The 17,637-nt window shown below is 36.0% G+C and overlaps 1 protein-coding gene across 1 annotated transcript in view; it reads right to left on the reverse strand.

The window, feature by feature from the left end:
* LOC126161360 (esterase FE4-like) overlaps positions 1-17,637 on the reverse strand; it is a 117,187-nt gene that overhangs the window by 35,141 nt on the left and 64,409 nt on the right. Inside the window, exon 9 of the mRNA XM_049917132.1 lies at positions 12,372-12,504. Coding sequence (XP_049773089.1) covers positions 12,372-12,504 — 133 coding nt within the window. The remainder of the gene's footprint in view (positions 1-12,371; positions 12,505-17,637) is intronic.

Genomic DNA, 17,637 nt, shown 5'->3' on the forward strand with positions numbered 1-17,637 from the left:
GGTCACTTATCTTATACTTATGCACCCAGTGAAACTGATGAAGGAATGATACAAAAGAGATTATCAAAAAGGGAGAAGAGGTAGTGTATGGAAATAAGGATTGTAATGTCAGTCTTATTCAATACCAACCCATGCTTCAGTTTTTTCTGACCCCACAGAAGGGACACGCTGCACCAGTTTTTGGATCACTTGAATACCATGCATACACAAGAGAATTACAATGGAAGCATGGAAGGAAATTTTTACTGCACAGAGTTCAGATAACTTCAAATCATGACAATTTAGTATTAATACAGACATTTAAAGACTGGGTTCAGAAAGAAGGGATATAAGTAGCACCAACTTAAACCTGCATCCCTGACTACAGAGAAGAAAGAAACTCATTCAGTCAACATAAAAAATAGAAACCTCTGATTTTCTGGACATCAAGTTCAGAAACTTTAAAAGTTAGTGACAGGAAATGATAGCATTACAGGAGGGAATATTTCATTTCAATACATTTCATTTCATTATCTTCCTGTAAATCATTTACATGATGCAGGAATTGTCACATGCATAATTAACATGTAAAGTACACCTAATACAAACATAATAACAGAATATTACTTAAACAGCTATTTTCAATGTGTTTTTGAGAGTAAAACATTTCTCATGAACATGTACATAAATTTTAAGACAATAATTTTACACACATCCAAAGTACTCATGTCAAAGAAACCTGCACTCAAAAGGTAATTTTTAAGCTCAGTCTTAAATTTTACTTCATCTTTTATTTCCTTCATATACCCTGGCAGAGCATTGCAAAGTTTTATTCCAAAATAACTTACATGTTTTTGAATTTGTGTTACCCTTACTCTTTCTACATGTAAATTTTTACAGTTGTTAGTATTATAATTGTGGCAGTCCCTGTTGGTATATAAATTGTTCATGACTGCTCTTGTACATTGAATGCTTTTAAATATATACAGTGACAGTACTGTGAGTATTTGTAATTATTTGAAGAGGGGCTTACAGTGAGTTCCTGGAAAGTTGTGTGTTATAATTCAAATTTCTTTTCTGTCACTTGAAGGTATCTATTAAGTGTTATTTAATTTTACTACAGCATACTATACCATAATGCACAATAGACTGAAAGTAAGCAGATCAAAACTGTGTGCCTCACTGAGATTTTAACTTGGGACATTTGCCTTTTGCAGGCAAGTGCTCTACCAACTGAGCTACCCCAGCACAACCCACAACCCATCCTCACAGCTTCAGTTCCACCAGTAATTCATCTCCTACCTTTCGAACCTCACAGAAGCTATCCTGCAAACCTTGCAGAACTAGCACTCATGGAAGAAAGGATATTGCAGTAGCCACAGCCTGGAGGATGTTTCCAGAATGAAATTTTCACTCTGCAGTGAAGTGTGCATTGATATGAAACTTCCTGGCAGATCAAAACTGTGTGCCAGACCGAGATTCGAACTGAGGACCTTTGCCTTTTGCGGGCAAGGTCCCAAGTTCAAATCTCGGTCTGGCACAATTTTTAATCTGACAGGAAGTTTCAAGTCAGTGCACACTCTGCTGCAGAGTGAAAATTTCATTCTGAAAGCATCCCCCAGGATCTGGCTAATCCATGTCTCCACAATATCCCTTCTTCCAGGAGTGCTAGTTCTGCAAGATTCACAGTAGAGCTTCTGTGAGGTTGGGAAGATAAGAAAAATATTCCAGAACAAGTGATAAATTTCTACTTATCTCACATATCGGAATAGATATTTTCAAGTACTGTAAACTGTCTGAAAAATAAATGTTTTATTCATAACCAAGAAATCAGTAATGGGTAACAATTAAATTTTATTCTGGGTAGTTTTGTTATATATCTGTGTAATTAATTGTTTTTTGAGCCAGTTCTTTTGTCAGGCCCAAGAAATGAAATAACGGTAAATAATTAGCAGTTTCATCAGAATATTCTTTATTGAAAGAAACATTTTCAGTGACAAAAGGATCAATTTGCAAACAAGTCAAATGGACAGACTACATTCATTTTGATAGATTATATACTAGAATTAACAAATTTGAAACAATTAATTATGGGAATATTTAGACAATGTTTCTGATTGTGCAGAACATGATATCCTCATGCAAAGTAAAATTAGTCAGCATATTCATGACTTTTATCATATCTGCACAGCAATAAACAGATTGCATCGGTTCCAGATCCATCATGTAACAAAAGATAATGTGAATTCAAAGTAGTTTCATAATATTTGTCACAAACTTCTGCTCTGGGTCCTGAACAGATGGTAATAATTAAACATGGACGAGACTGACTACACAAACATCAATACTTCTCATTGAATACTATAAATGGTAACAATGGAAGTGCTGACAGGGATGCTAAAAGAAAATGCACTGAAGCCAATGTTGTTTATAACATGAATATCAACAACCTAGGCACTGGTATCAAGTCCAGTAAAAGATTGTTTGCAGTTCATCCTAGGATTATCACAGAGTAAGACTATTACATGATTATGGAATCCTTCAGAAAGAATTTGCTAAACTGGAACAGTAGGTAATCAAATATGGGTTGTAAATTTTAACAAGAGCCAGCTGGTTAGCTTCTGCTCCACAAGATCAAAGGCAAAATTTATGTTGAGGGTACTCATTAAGTAAAATTATTTTAAATATCCCCACGACAAACAAAGACCAACTTGAAGCAATGAGGCTTTTGAAGGGCTGCTCAGGGGAAGAGAATCAAGAAGCATACAACTCCTTGATTAGGCTCATCGACAGTATCGCTATTACACATGCGGCTCATACCAATCTTGTCTGACTTCAGATCTGCAGAGTATCCATAAACAGGGATCAGATTTATCCAGATAAATTATGAGTTTGATAGTAGTGCCATTTACATAAAAGGGGGTCTAAAGTAGGTTTCATCAGAAATTTGGAAGAAAATTTGTGGAACAGTTTCTATGTGATGATGGATTAAAAGATTTTCAGTGATTGTGTATGAGTATAAGCTGTGAATTTAGAAATATATGTTACCACAGAAGCAAGAAAACTTCATATTGTAGTTTAAATTTAACGAGGACTAGTAGAACTAAATTAAAATGTATAACATTATTATTTAGGAATTAACCATTGTGTCAGCCCTAAGTCATCCTGCAGAGATCTTTCTCAAGCACCAAGAGCATTCAGTAATGCCATATAATTTTTTCTTCTTCATTTTTTCTTCTTCTTCTTCTCTCTCTCTCTTTCTTTTTTATTTTTTTTATTTTGTTAGACTTGCCTGCACAACTGTTTCACATTAGATAAATACCAGCATTCATTAATTTCCTTTGTTATTATAAATATTATCATGTTAACATCACACTCTAGTCCAAATATAAAAACACCACTATATGGCCAGATCAGTACTGAAATGAATGGAGGGTGCTGCTATCCATACAGACATCAAACATTCCAGAATGTTGTTGTTTACACAAACATTGAATAATATGGAGCATATAAACATTACAATCATGATATAGTTCAAGAACCTTCCAGAAATAATAAATATTAAATAACAAATAATTGCTGCGAGTCAGGTTTGAACAGATGACCTGGAGCATGCCAGCCTGTCATGTAACTACTATGCTACATTGCTAGCAGTACTGCTTGTGGAACTGATCCCCTCCTGGAGGAATGGCACCCCACTGTTTCACAAAATCTTATTGGAGTCACATACAGCTCCCTGAATCTAGACCTTATCAGTGGCTCCTGGATGGAAACACTGGCAGATCCTCATCTCCTGGTGACGTCATCACATCTTCTTCACTATGATGTGTGTTGAAGATAGCCTCTCCCACATCCCATTAAAGCTTCATGATTGTTGAGTGGATGTTCAGTTTCCTTGAACCTCTCACCATCAATTTGCTCCTCAGGATTGCAGCAGGGCATCATATGGAAACCATGGATGATGTGTCTGCACTTTTGTCTTCTCAATGAAGGCTCACAACCCTCAGCTTCATATATTATATCTCACAAGCAGTGAGAGATATGATATGACACAAACCAACAATTTGGGAACTTTTCTGTCTCCCTATTTCCACAAAGACATAAAAATCCATCTAGGCAAAGCTCGGCATTGCAGCACTCTTGTTCTTTCTCCTGGATGTGCAGGGTCTGTATGCAATGCAGCTGCCTTACTTCTTTGGCCCTGGTGGTGGGAAGTTTCATATAGTAATCCTGAGTATCATTTGGTTGAGATGGGGGTATTGTATCCATCGTCATATCTGCCTCATGACCATGGAAAAGAAAGAACATTGTAAAGCCTCTAGTGCCTTACTGCACTGTGTTGTATGTAAATGTCATGACATGCAGTACAGTATCCCAATCTCTCTGTTTGACATCAACATACATCAAGAGCATATTTGCCAAGACCTTATAAAAGCATTCTGTGAGATCACTCATCTGTGGATGCTAAGCAGATGTTATACTGTTGATGATGTTGCAATGTGAAATTATTTCTGTTGCCAGTTTTGATTGGAAAACTTTTCCACAATCATAGATCACCAGACAGGGTGCTCTGTGCTTCAAAATGACCTCTTCTAGAAGGAATCTTGCAATTTACAGAACTTCAGCAGTTGGCACAGCTTTCTGACAGCATGGCAAGTGATGTAGGCAAAGCAGACTATTATCCATCAATTGACAAATGTACCCAAGAAGTCGATTCCATTTGGTGAAAAGGTACTGCGGCAGGCAGGATTGTTACCAAATGCAATGGACATATGAGGGTAATTCCAAAAGTGAGGTCTCCTATTTTTTTATAAGTACATAGACCTGTGTATTTCTACAGTGGCTTACATCAGTTTACAGCTTGAACATTTAGCTATTTTTTGACATAATCACCATTTCTGTCAATGCATTTTTGTAGACGCTGTGGCAGTTTTTGTATGCCCATGTCATACCAGCTCACCACCATGCTGTTCAGAAAGTTATGAACCTCTTCTTTCACCTCTTCATTGGAGCTGAATCGCAGGGAGCACAATTAACACTGACAGGTACTGTGAGACTCTGAAAAAACTCAAGCGGGCAATTCAGAACCAGAGAAGAGGAATGTTGAGCAAGGGCGTATACATTCTCCATGACAACGCTCGCCCACACATTGCTCGGGAAACCATTGCTCTCCTGCAACAGTTTCAGTGGAACACAATCACCCACCCACCCTATAGTCCTGACTTGCCACCCAGTGACTGTCACTTGTTCCCTAGATGAAAAGAATATTTGGCCAGAAAGCGATTCAGCTCCAACAACGAGATGAAACAGCATGGCGGTGAGCTGGTATAACATGGGAATACAAAAACTGCCACAGTGTCTACAAAAATGCATCGACAGAAATGATGACTATGTCGAAAAATAGCTAAATGTTCAAGCTGTAAACTGATGTAAACCATTGTAGAAATAAACGGGTCTATGTACTTAAAAAATAGGAGACCTTACTTTTGGGATTACCCTCATAAATATGTCATGATCTTCCATCACTGGCACTTCTTACAATGGTTTACACAGAGTCTAATGGATCAGCAAAGACCTGGCCAATGATATTTACACCTGATTCTGTCTAGAGTCATCATGAATCCCACGTGACAAGATGGTGGAGTGTCATGGGAATGCTTCAGAATAGCTGGCTGTAGATGAACTGGATGACAAGCAACCATTTCTGACTTGCTGGACCATAGCTCCTCTTGTACAATATTCCATTTGTTAACTGGAATACTCCTTTTGTTGAATTCTTAAACCTGAAAGTTTTTATCGTTTTCAGCATTGTTGGATATCCTTCAATTCAGTAACGATACTATCTAGTACAGTGATGACTGAAATTTCATCCACACATATGTGTTCTGCCAAAGGATTCGCTGAAAGGCAGTTGGCATCCTTGTGTTTGTGTCCATGTTTTGGATGCAACTCTGATGTCATACTCCTGCAGTGAAGCTACTGAAAAGGAAGTGATTGCATGTAAAGTGTATATTTGTTTATGATGTTGACATAGTTATAAGTAATTTTGGGAGTTTTTATTGTTAACTGTTTCTTGGATGGTGTGTTCATGTTGTGTAAAATAATTTTCACAGCTGATGTAAATGGAATTTACGGTAGAAGTTTGATTTAAATGAGTATTACAGGAATTTAACTATGATTTAGAAGATTTTTCTTGGATTTATTGTATATATGGAAAATTTAAATGATTTATTTCTGGTGTATGTGTGGAAACATAGGGAAATTTAAGTGTATGTAATGCTATGTTTGTTATCAAATATGGGGGAAGAATTTGTTTTGGGGAGTGTTAGATGTTTGCATATATATGAATGCATTTATGTGGAGAAATGTTGGAAAGTAGAAAATAAGCAGCTGTGGTACAGGACATACACATGAAGGTTAAGTTTGTTGCTCTGGTGTGAAATGAGTAGTGGGATATACACTGATTTATTTGTTCTCTCTTACTTTAATGTATAAACTTCGTACTCATATTCAGAATAAAGAAATCAATGAATTTGGATCTAGGTTAATATTTGATGGGTATTTATCCAGCAGTGAGAGCAGAAATTAATTTGTTAATGTAAATTAATACCAACAGAATACACATAAATTTACATTACATTAGTTTCTAAGCAGAGATCTCTGTTTTAAAATACAAATATGTGTTGTGGAGCATTTGTGTGTGTGTGTGTGTGTGTGTGTGTGTGTGTGTGTGTGTGTGTGTGTGTTCAGTTAACGTAACTGCCATTGCATTCATGGTTAATACATTTTGTAGTCAACAAGACTAATTGTTATTTGATAATTGTCGCAATCACAGTTAATACAGTAACCTGAGCTCAATGCCATTCTTGAATGGGAGGCTGGAGGAACTATCCCAATTACTATGCCTTAACAACAGTTATTTCACCAACCAAATGAGTGGCCAGAACCACTAACCATTTGGGGCACTAAGGCACACACTAATAGCAGACACAGGTGGCTGAAGGATGTGTTTGTTTCACAGCATTCGAAAACTATCATATACGATAATGATAGAAACTGAAGAAATGAAATAAAATTTGTGCCCTGGCTGGGACTTCAGCTGGGTTCTCCTTGCTTACTAAGCAGGCATGCTAGCCATTACACCACTATAGCAGTACAGATGATGCAGCTGCACTGACTACACTAGTCCAAATCCCTCCATTATACAAATGTCAATCCATGTCTTCAGTTTATTTTCCCCTTCTTAAATCATTACTATTGCTGAGGCTTTCTGTTATTGGAATAGTATTGGAATAGCACCCCAACTTTGGATGTAACACGGAAATACTACCTGTACTGCAAGTACAGGTAATCCGTAGATCTGATATAATTAAATTTTCCTTGAGATATTTAATCATATCAGATCTACAGATCACCTACACCTGAGATACATGCAAGATTTCCCCATTACATCAAAAACTGAGGTGCTATTCCAATACCAGAGAGCCTCAGAAATAGTGATAGCTTCGGGGGGAAAAAAAAATAGCTGAAGACTTGAATTGAAGTTTGTGTCAGGGAGGGCACAGAACTTGGGTAGTCCGTGCAGGTGGTTTATGTGTACTGCTACGTTTGTGTAAACGCTAGCACACCTGCATAGTAAGCAAAGACACTCTGGTTCAAGCCCAGCTGGGGCATAAATTTTGGTTAATTTCTTTAGCTTCCATCATTATCATAGTTGAAGCTGAGAGTCATACATCTCAAGGAAAATTGAACTGTATCAGATCTATCACACTATCATCATTCACACCTCCAGATGCAAATGGATTTCAATCCACTAACAGCAGACAATTTCATAATCACTAACATAAATTCTTCATGGAGTCCAATGCCTCTTATGTCTCCCTTGTGTGAAATGGTAAATATTGGCAATAGCTCCCTTCAATTCATAACTGCAATGAAGACTGCCAATGTCAAACGGCAGCCTTCCTAATCAATTTGAAAGCTGCTAGCCTGAGTGGCACAGCAATTAATTCCACATTAATATGTAACAAGCAAAGTTTGCAGCAGCATCAACCATGCCAACAGCTGTCTGGCTATCTCTGCAACACTTAAAATCCATGAAAATTCAATCAACAACTACAACAACTTAAATGTACTCAACAGCTGCCCTGCTGATTTCAGCATCACTTAAATCCATCAGTAAATTTAAACAATAAACGGTTACAAAGCTAACAAAGACAATGGCTGCTAGCTGACCTAAAACCAGATGAAAATTTAATCACAACTGCAACACCCCTGGCAAATTCAGTAACTGTCCAGCTGATCCTTGCAATGCTTAAAACCTAATAAATATTTGAACAATAGTCCAATACCACTCAAGACAACTATCAAGGCATTCCCTCCAAGGAACAGAAAAGTCAGCACAATAATCTCGAGGTGGCCCACAGCACAACCTGCTGAAGCACACTTGCCAACCATTCTGCCTCCATACTGCAGCCAGAGCCCCTCAAGTCCCCTAGCTTATGAAAGAGGGCATTTCAAACTTAAGCTCTAGTTGAGCCAAGCCAAAAGGCAAGATATATGCCTGTGGCAAGTGCCATATGGCATAATACATTTAGGACAAAATTGAAGTTACATTGACATTAGTGGCCTCTACAAATCAAGGAACGGAATAAAAATAGTGCTAGAACATTATATTGGTAATATTTCACACTGAAAGAGTTTTTAGTATTTTTTATTGAACAAGATAATTTGTTGTAGAGCATGCTATCTATGTGTCTCACACGATCATGGCATTTATTCATTCTCCAATTTGTCAGGTGTGATGGTCATGCATGTCATTATTTGTTTTAAAGATATGGAGATTCTTATTTACAAATGAATGACTGGTATTATATCTGAACAGCTCATTTTTTCATCATGCATCATTATTTCTACCAGTTACCCTCTGTTTGATAGATACAACTGAAACTGCTCATTGCAGACTCTTCTGATTCCATAAGCATCCAGTTAGCATATGAACAATGTGTGTTTGACTAGATCAAACATCTTTGACATATCAATGAAAAGGCAAGAAACATTGTGTTTTTCATTAAATACATGCATTATGTGGTCAGTAAATGAAAAGAGAGCCTCACTGACAGAATTATTTTTATGAGAGCGAAACTGCTGTCCTGTTAGTATAGAGTTATTTCAGAAAAGAACATTACTCGAATACATAATTTTCTTCTGTTATTTTGGACACAGCTGGAAGGATGGATATAGGTCAGCATTTAATCATCTCATGCTTCTCTTTGTTCTGTGTAATGAAATATCATGGAGGTTTGGATTGGATGAGGGAAAATGCCAGTACCCATGGAGCACTTGATTATGTTGCAGAGGGGCTGTACTACTTCATCAGCAAGCCATTTTATTATATAGGTAAGTAAACAATCAAAGCCATTTTCATATTCCATTAATTAGAACATCCTTCAAAACTGCACATATTAGCAATTTGTCAGATCTTTTATATTTTGGACAGAATGTTTTGTTGGTGGAGATTGACTGACTGAAAGACTGCTAGCAATTCCAGAAAAGTGTTTATTGAAATATCACAAATATGTGTTTGGTATCTGTTATTTGTTGGCCATTATAGTGAAGAGATGCTGGTGTTTTCTGTTTAGCATCAGGTTGTGAAATTTTTCTGACAATATCCCCACATGGTTTTACATTTGTTTTCAGAAACATTTATGCAGACTTTATTTTCTAGTTGTTTTGCTTTATATATTACTTCAAAAAATATCTTCTTGTACAATCTGCTTCTAAACTTTGTTCATAGTGTGGCCTCTTAGTATTATATGACATTCTTATATCATTTGTGATCCACTTATTACCAGTTTTCCTTATTGAGTATTGCAATTCGATTTTTTTTTATTATTATTGAAAATGGCACATTGAAATGATAATCCAGTATGCCAAGGATTGGAGAAGTTTTCTGATCTACATTATCTTCCTGGTAAATAATATCCCAGGATTGAGACTGAAGTACATTTTTAAACATGTTGATATTGCAAGGGTCTTTGATGTGCCTTCTGTAGATGGAAGTAGGAGTTAACTTTTCTATGTGTGCCCTAAACTAAGCCATAACAAGATATCCTGATGGTCAGAGATCCATTGGTCCATTTCAGAACATTAATAAATGGGAGAGAATATTGCATCTATACAACTGCTTGAATTACATGGTATTCTGCTTGGATCCTTTATTGTATTTTGGATACTGAAAGTTGCTAAAAGGTTTATGACATCACTCACTGTATGTGAAATGTCACCAAAATTTATGTTAAAATCACCACATAATATGATCTCCGTACCTTTGAATTTGTAAAGATACATGAAACTTTCAAGTCTGTTCAGAAACTGGGATATGTTGCCATCAAGAAAATTATAAATAAAAACTATTGTTACATCAGGCTGCTTGGTTCCTATAGCACAAAGTTAAAAATGTTTCCTATTATTTAGGTTATCAGTTGAGTTGTATGTGTTGAATACCATGCCCTCCTTAACAAGCAGTAGATGGCCAAGTAGCCCACTGTTAGAACTGCAAACACTGTTACCAGTTGTATAATTTGTAAAGATGAAGAATAACAAGTTTTGATTTTTGAAACAGTGCTCCAAGAAACAAATAACATGAGTCTTAATACTGCTGTCTGACAAGTAGATCTGAAATTCTGTTTGGTGTTTATTGATTGGATTTTTTGATAATATTATGAAAACTGAATCTGAGATCAGGATGGTGGATCTGTATTTCTATGATGCATTCCTGAATTATTTTGTTGCTTTTGGACAAATTCCATGGGGATTTCGCCCATTCTAATAGTTTCTTTGTGGAGGAGTCCCCAGGACAATGACAGATTTATTCTACTTTCACTAACAAGAGAAATATTGTAGAGAATCCTACTTATGTCAGAAGGTAGCATACTATTGCCAAACTTGTTGAGATGGATACCATATCTTATGAAATAGTTTCATTTGTAAATACTAATGTGTAACAACTGCAAAATCACCTTAAGTTTCATAAATAGCTGTTCTTTTTGCAGTATTGTGCAGTGACAGTACCAGTTAGCACTTCAAGGTAAAGAAATAGTAACACTTTTCATAAAGGTTGCAGCATTACAATCTGTATGAAAACAATAGTGAAATTCTTTGCAGTGTTTGTTTTTAATTATTTTTCCTGCAAGCTAACAACATTTGCAGTCTTCCTAAGGATGTACTCATACCATAAACGTCTGGCTGATAATGTATATAGTATTTGTTGCAATATAATTTATTTATGTTTAAGGATGTATTGGAAAATGTGGTAGCCTATGCTTTTCACAGGATGTAATTTTTGCCAGAGGTCTTCTCTGGGAACTGAATTTCAAAAATTTACCTGATTTTATATGTTTTTTTTTAAAAATGTTTTATAATGTTTCAGATGACCTTTTTTCTCATGGAGTTTAATTTTAATGTTCATTATTGATGTGTCTTACTTTAGAGATACCAACAAGGGAGATTTTCTAATATTGTTCATGAGCAATATTTTTCTATTTTCTCTGAAATAGTTTTGCTATCTGAAAACAAAAAGGGAAATTTTATATTTTTTACAGTACCATAAGTAGGATTCCTTAATGGTTTACTGCAGAATAGCTATTAATATGTGGCTTCATCTACATTTGCTCAATGCTCTTCTATATCTCACTGAGGTTACAAAAAAACTTTTTTTTGTTCAGTCACACACACACACACACACACACACACACACACACACACAGACACACACACACACACACACAACTCTCTGTAAATTCTACTTTCTACACCGGTTTCCTTCACTTTACTCTTTTCCTCCCTCAACCTTTCTTCTTCCATCCTAGTTCTGTCCACTTCAACATTAAATCCCCTTATATTTACTTGATATTCATCTGTCCTCTTAACCACACACCTACTTTGCAATGTCACTGAAAAGGTTAACTTACTTCATTCTTTTTCATAGTGTTACCCCCTCCCACTCCCACTTTAAACTATTTATTACAGCAGCTACTAAGCAGCTTAAAAACAAAATTCTTATAGCAGGTTAAAAAGTTTATGGTTATTTTTGTTTACAAGCAATAGTTGAATTTAAATTTTAATTTTGTATGTACAACAAAGAAAACATTTTAATTGTATTCATTGTCTTGTCGTTCTGTAATGAATGACGTCAATTCAGTACAAATGTTGAATTCAACTCTCAGTTGATTCGGACATAATGGTCCATCACTTCAGAGAGCTCAAGGTATTTTCCTTATTTTAAGAAGTAGTAATTTGCTCATCACACACAATTGGCTAGGCAATTAAGTATGAAGTCATCAGTTTCAATGATAGTAGGAATTTCTTTACCTTTAAATAAATATACATACCTTCCAAACCAGGATAGCTAGTCAGAGGTCCAACATAAGAGAAATAGTAGTAATAAATGGGCTGAGTAGAATGCTGTGCCATTCTCTGCACAACAACATCAATGCCTTCACCAAAGAGGAGAGCACTTGTACACTGTGTAAATAAAGCAGACACATATGCCATATTATCTTTCTGTGCTTGAATGAGTAAACAGTTTATATTTACATCTACATCCACATCTGTACTCCAGAAGTCACCATATGGTGTGTGGAAGGGGGTATTTCATGCACCATTGTCACTTCCCCCCCCCCCTCCTCCCCCCTTCCATCTCCTCTCCCAGTCACAAATGATGCATGGGCAGAATGACTGATGCATAGCCTATCTATGAGTTTAAACATATCTGGTTTTCCTTTTAGTTTTTTCGTGAGATATGTGCAGGGTGGCATTATATTGATCAACTCTTCTAGAAGTGTATGTTCTCAGAATTTCAACAATAATCCACTCCATGTCAAACTGCCATCAGAGATGGATGAGCATTGCAATGGCACTTTCACTCTTCCACCCCTTCACCCGCCCCCCTCCCCCCAAAAAAATGATGTAAGGGTTTCATAAGTTTCTTGCTTTGTTTGTGGACTACACTTTCTGAGGATTGTTGCAATGAATCTCAGTCCAGCATCTGCCTGTCCTACAATTAGTTTTATGTGGTTATTCCACTTTAAACTGCTATGTATTCATACTTCCAGATGTTTAATGGATGTAACTATCCAGTGACTGTTCAGCAATCATGTAATCAAACAACATGGGTCTTTCTGCACATCTAAGATCATGGTAAGTTGTGTAAATGGTTATTTTAGTAGCATACCATAAAGATGTAAATAAATAAAATAAAATAATAAAAAAATTAAAATATTTGTTTTTAAATCCAAAGAAAATTTTGTAACAACAGAGAACTTAGTACCTTAGGCAATGCTGCTGCTAATTTCCAGTGAGAAGGATTGCAGTGCAGGCAAATGCAAAACTTAGGAATAAAATGCTTACTCTTCATAGATTACCTACTGGTGAGTCTGCTAAAGGACTACATAAGCTTCCAGAAATACTTAAAACAAAGCATTTGCTTCCATTCAATAAAAAAATGTGATGCAAAATTGTAGATAGTAACAGGCCACTACTGCAAATGTGTTTTGTTTCAGAAATAATCAGAACAGGCTTAAGAATTACTTAAACAAATAACACCTTCTGTGATGGAACTGTTGAGTTTAATGTTTGGAAAGAGAATGGAACCTGATACTCTGAAATTCACAAAAATAGTATTAGAAGCCCTACAAGAACTCCTACTGATCAGTGGAGCTCACAGTAAATGAAAAAAAAAATAAAAAATACCTTTGATTTACAGCAGTGAGATTTTTGTGGTGAACATAAGTGATTTATCAATAGGATTGGAAATGGGATATTCATTGAAATCCACCAATGTAGACACTGATGTTGCCTGTGAGGCTGCATGAATCATATTCAAGTTTCAAGGGTGTGCATGAATTTATAATTAGTTTCTTTTGTTAACCAACAGCCTAACCCCCAGATGTAACTGAAATTTTATGAAAAACCATCAGCTCAAAAGTACATACATTCCCCAATCATACTGCAATCACTACAGAAGAATTTAATCCTCCAACAACTGATTTGGATCTGTCCTCTCTGAGGACTTCCACATTGTAACTTGTATCAATGATTATGAGTCAGTTTGGCAATAATGGTTAACACATTAAAGGTAGCTAAAACAGGTAAAAAAATGTACATGCTCAGCAAAACTACATAAAGAGGCAGTCATGTCTTACCCCCGGAAGAACTTGAAACATTAACACTTACCAGGAGCATGTAGAAGAACTGTGCCCAAAATTATAATAATAAGTGACCAAGCATTGTACAGATGTGTACCTTGTATAGTGCATGTTGAAGGTAATCCTCCACAGTATGCAATATCCATAGAGAAACTTTTGAAAAAATAGAGACACTATTGCATGGTAGGGGTACAACAAAATATAGCACAGATAGAGAGAGATGCTAAAGGAAATATATTTGGCCACTGAAAGGGCAATGCACAATGTCTTCAATGACTACCTTAATTGAATCTTATCAGAAGACCTCTCCCAAAACAAAAAGACATTCTGTTCATCTCTCAGTGGCACCAAAACTGTTGTCCAGACACTCATGAATGGCACAGGAAGTAAATTCAAATGTAACAAGTAATATGCAGATATGCAAACTTCTTTTCAATTTACCTTTACAAAAGAAAATAAATGAGTACTGCCTCAATTTAATTCTAACACCATTATAAATATGAGAGATGTAAATAACAATAATGGAAATCACTGGATGAACAAATATGTAAACTAGCGAGAAGGTGGTAATCTCCCTCTTTATCACCACCTTTCTCTCCTTTCCTTAACCACTCTCCCTCCACCCTCTCTCTATTTATTATATGCTCTACCCTCTGAACCACTTTTGTCTTGTGCAGCCACTGAGTCATCTGTCGAAAGACCTGCCTCATACTACCTCACTACCCCTTCTTGTCTTATGCACCCTTCCCTACCCCCTCACCACCTCCATCTATCCAGACAACTGCTTTCAATAATCAAAATTCTATAACCAGTCTCACCATCACTGCAAGAGAGTATGTTTGGTTGTCTGTGTGGTTCTGTGTACAGATATGTGTACTTTTACTAGAAAAAGAGAAAGAGCTTGAAAGCTAACTTCAATACTGTTTTCTGTTATGTGTTTCTGTGCACTACACATCAGTCCACTATAGGTGAGAGAATGATATGGACAATTAATATCAGTGGCATTGAGAAACAACTAAAATCACTAAAATATATTAACAAGCCCAGGGACTGATATCCCTATCTGACTCTATACAGAACTTTGCCTGAGTTTTCCCTTCTCTTAACAATGATATAGTGTAGATCCCTTGAACACAAAATGGCGCCCAGTTATTGGAAGAATGAAAAGGTGCCACTCATCTACAAGAAGGGTAGCAGAAGTGATCTACAAAAATACAATTCAATATGTCAGTCATTCACCTACTAAAGAATCTTATAACATGTTATGGGCTCAAACATAATGAGACCACAATGACCTACTCCGTACCAATGAGCATGTATCCTGAAAACATCAAGTATGGGAAATCCAGCTAGTGCTTTTCTCACTTGCAGGTCATGGATCAAGCCTATGAGATAGAAACAGTATTTCATGACTTCGGAAAGACAGTTGACTGAGTACAACCATGCTTATTAAGAAAAACATGGTCATATGGGGCATGAAATGAAATTTGTGAGTGAAATGAGGAGTTCTTGGTAGAGAAGACTCAGATTGTTATGTTTGATGTGGGGCTTTTGAAATAAGTAGAACTAACTTCAGGGTACTCCAGGTGCTCGTGCTGCATATTAATGAATTGGCAGACAATGTCAACAGTAACTTCAGAATTTTTGCAGATGGTGCAGTTAGCTTATGCTTTGAAAAACACTTCACAAATATTCAATTAGATCTTAATAAGATTTCAAAGTATTTCAGGATTTGGAATCTTGGTTTAAATGGACAGAAATGTAAAATTTTGCACTTTACAAAATGGGAAAATATATTATCCTATGAGTACAATACCAATGAGTATCAGTTTGAACCAGTCAACATGAAATAGAATGGTGACATCGACTCAAGCATAAGTAAGATACTGGGCAAATCTAATGTGTCTTTCACGGAGACTGTGTATAAAAGGCTGCTTGTGTGTGTGGGACTGTTCTAGAATATGTGTATGAGACCCATAAAAAATGGAACTAACAGGAAATATTGAACAAATATGAAGAAGTTTCTTTGACTCTTGGAAGATAATCACTGTGATGCTGAAAAATCCAAACCAACAGATGTTTGAAGATAGACAGACCTGTAACAGAATGGTATAAGATATATTGTAGAGAGGGATAATAGACAATTCGGAGAACCCAACAGGCTTACTAAGCCACAACAAACATGCAAGGTAAGTAAACTCAATGAGCACATATTGTGGCTATGGTAAGTGGATGACTCAACTTTCTTTGCATGGTCTGAACTGTAATTAAAATGCTATTTGATCTTTGGCTGTGTCACATGTTTTATTTCAAACTGTTTGTTATCATGGAGTATTCTATTTTGTTAATCCAAATACTGAAGCTCATTCATAAAAAAAACTGTGCAACTTTTAATTGAAATCATTGAAATTAACATTTCAATCATTGTAAACAAGTAAATTATGATTGCTGAAACATATATAAGGTGTGTCTGCAATGGGCAAAGGGAGTCAGTGATTGGTTCGGTTTTGAGAAGTTTGATGTGATGTCATTTGTGATCTGAATAAAAAACATTATAAGAGGATATCACATTTCAGCTACATCATTTTAAAGTAATTGATTAACTGTGACAAATATAGCCTGTACTTTATGGTGGGTCCAGGATCTAATTTACAGATGAAGCAAACTGCAAGGAACAGATACCGCAATTTCTTCAAACATCAAGAATCCAACTTGAGTATTAACTCATACAGCCCAACAATGTGGTTACATTTTAACACCAACTATCTTATGAAAGGCTACTAACAAAATTTCAAGAAATAGTATTAAGTGATTATTCCAGAAATACAGGGTATAACAAAAAGGTGTAGCCAAACTTACAGGAAATATTTCTCATACATAAAGGAAGAAAATATGTTACATAGACATGGGTCCAGAAAAACTTTATTGCCATTTTAGAGTTCAGTTTCTACAACTCTTCAAAACATTTATCATGTGAAACTCACAGAAAAAGAAGACTCAGCACAGTTTGAAACACTATTCTAAATGCTCTCCATTAGCAAGAGTACAGACATCAATCCATCATTGCATTGAATCCCTGACAAGCTGCTGTATCCATGGAGAATTGCATACTTTTTGTGGCATGATGAGACTACAGCTACGTAATCCTGGAGTACTGTAGGTGACAATACAGCCACAACCAATGGTAGATCACAATACAGTAATTGTTTATTGACATATTTATTCTACACAAATATTATTCATGATTAAAAATTAGTCTGAGTCATACTCAGTACTGAGTCATACTCAACTGTCAATACAGATGTATCTTTGCTTTACGTTTATGCTGCAGCTAGTAATAGTAGTAGGTTGTGAGAAGTGATGGAGAAAAGTTGAGTAACTCACCTCTAATGTACCAGTGGAATACATTGTTAATGTATATTTAAGTGAAAAAAAGTGTCTTGTGATCTTT

The sequence above is a fragment of the Schistocerca cancellata genome, chromosome 1 (genome assembly GCF_023864275.1).
Source record: "Schistocerca cancellata isolate TAMUIC-IGC-003103 chromosome 1, iqSchCanc2.1, whole genome shotgun sequence".
Classification (NCBI taxonomy): domain Eukaryota; kingdom Metazoa; phylum Arthropoda; class Insecta; order Orthoptera; family Acrididae; genus Schistocerca; species Schistocerca cancellata.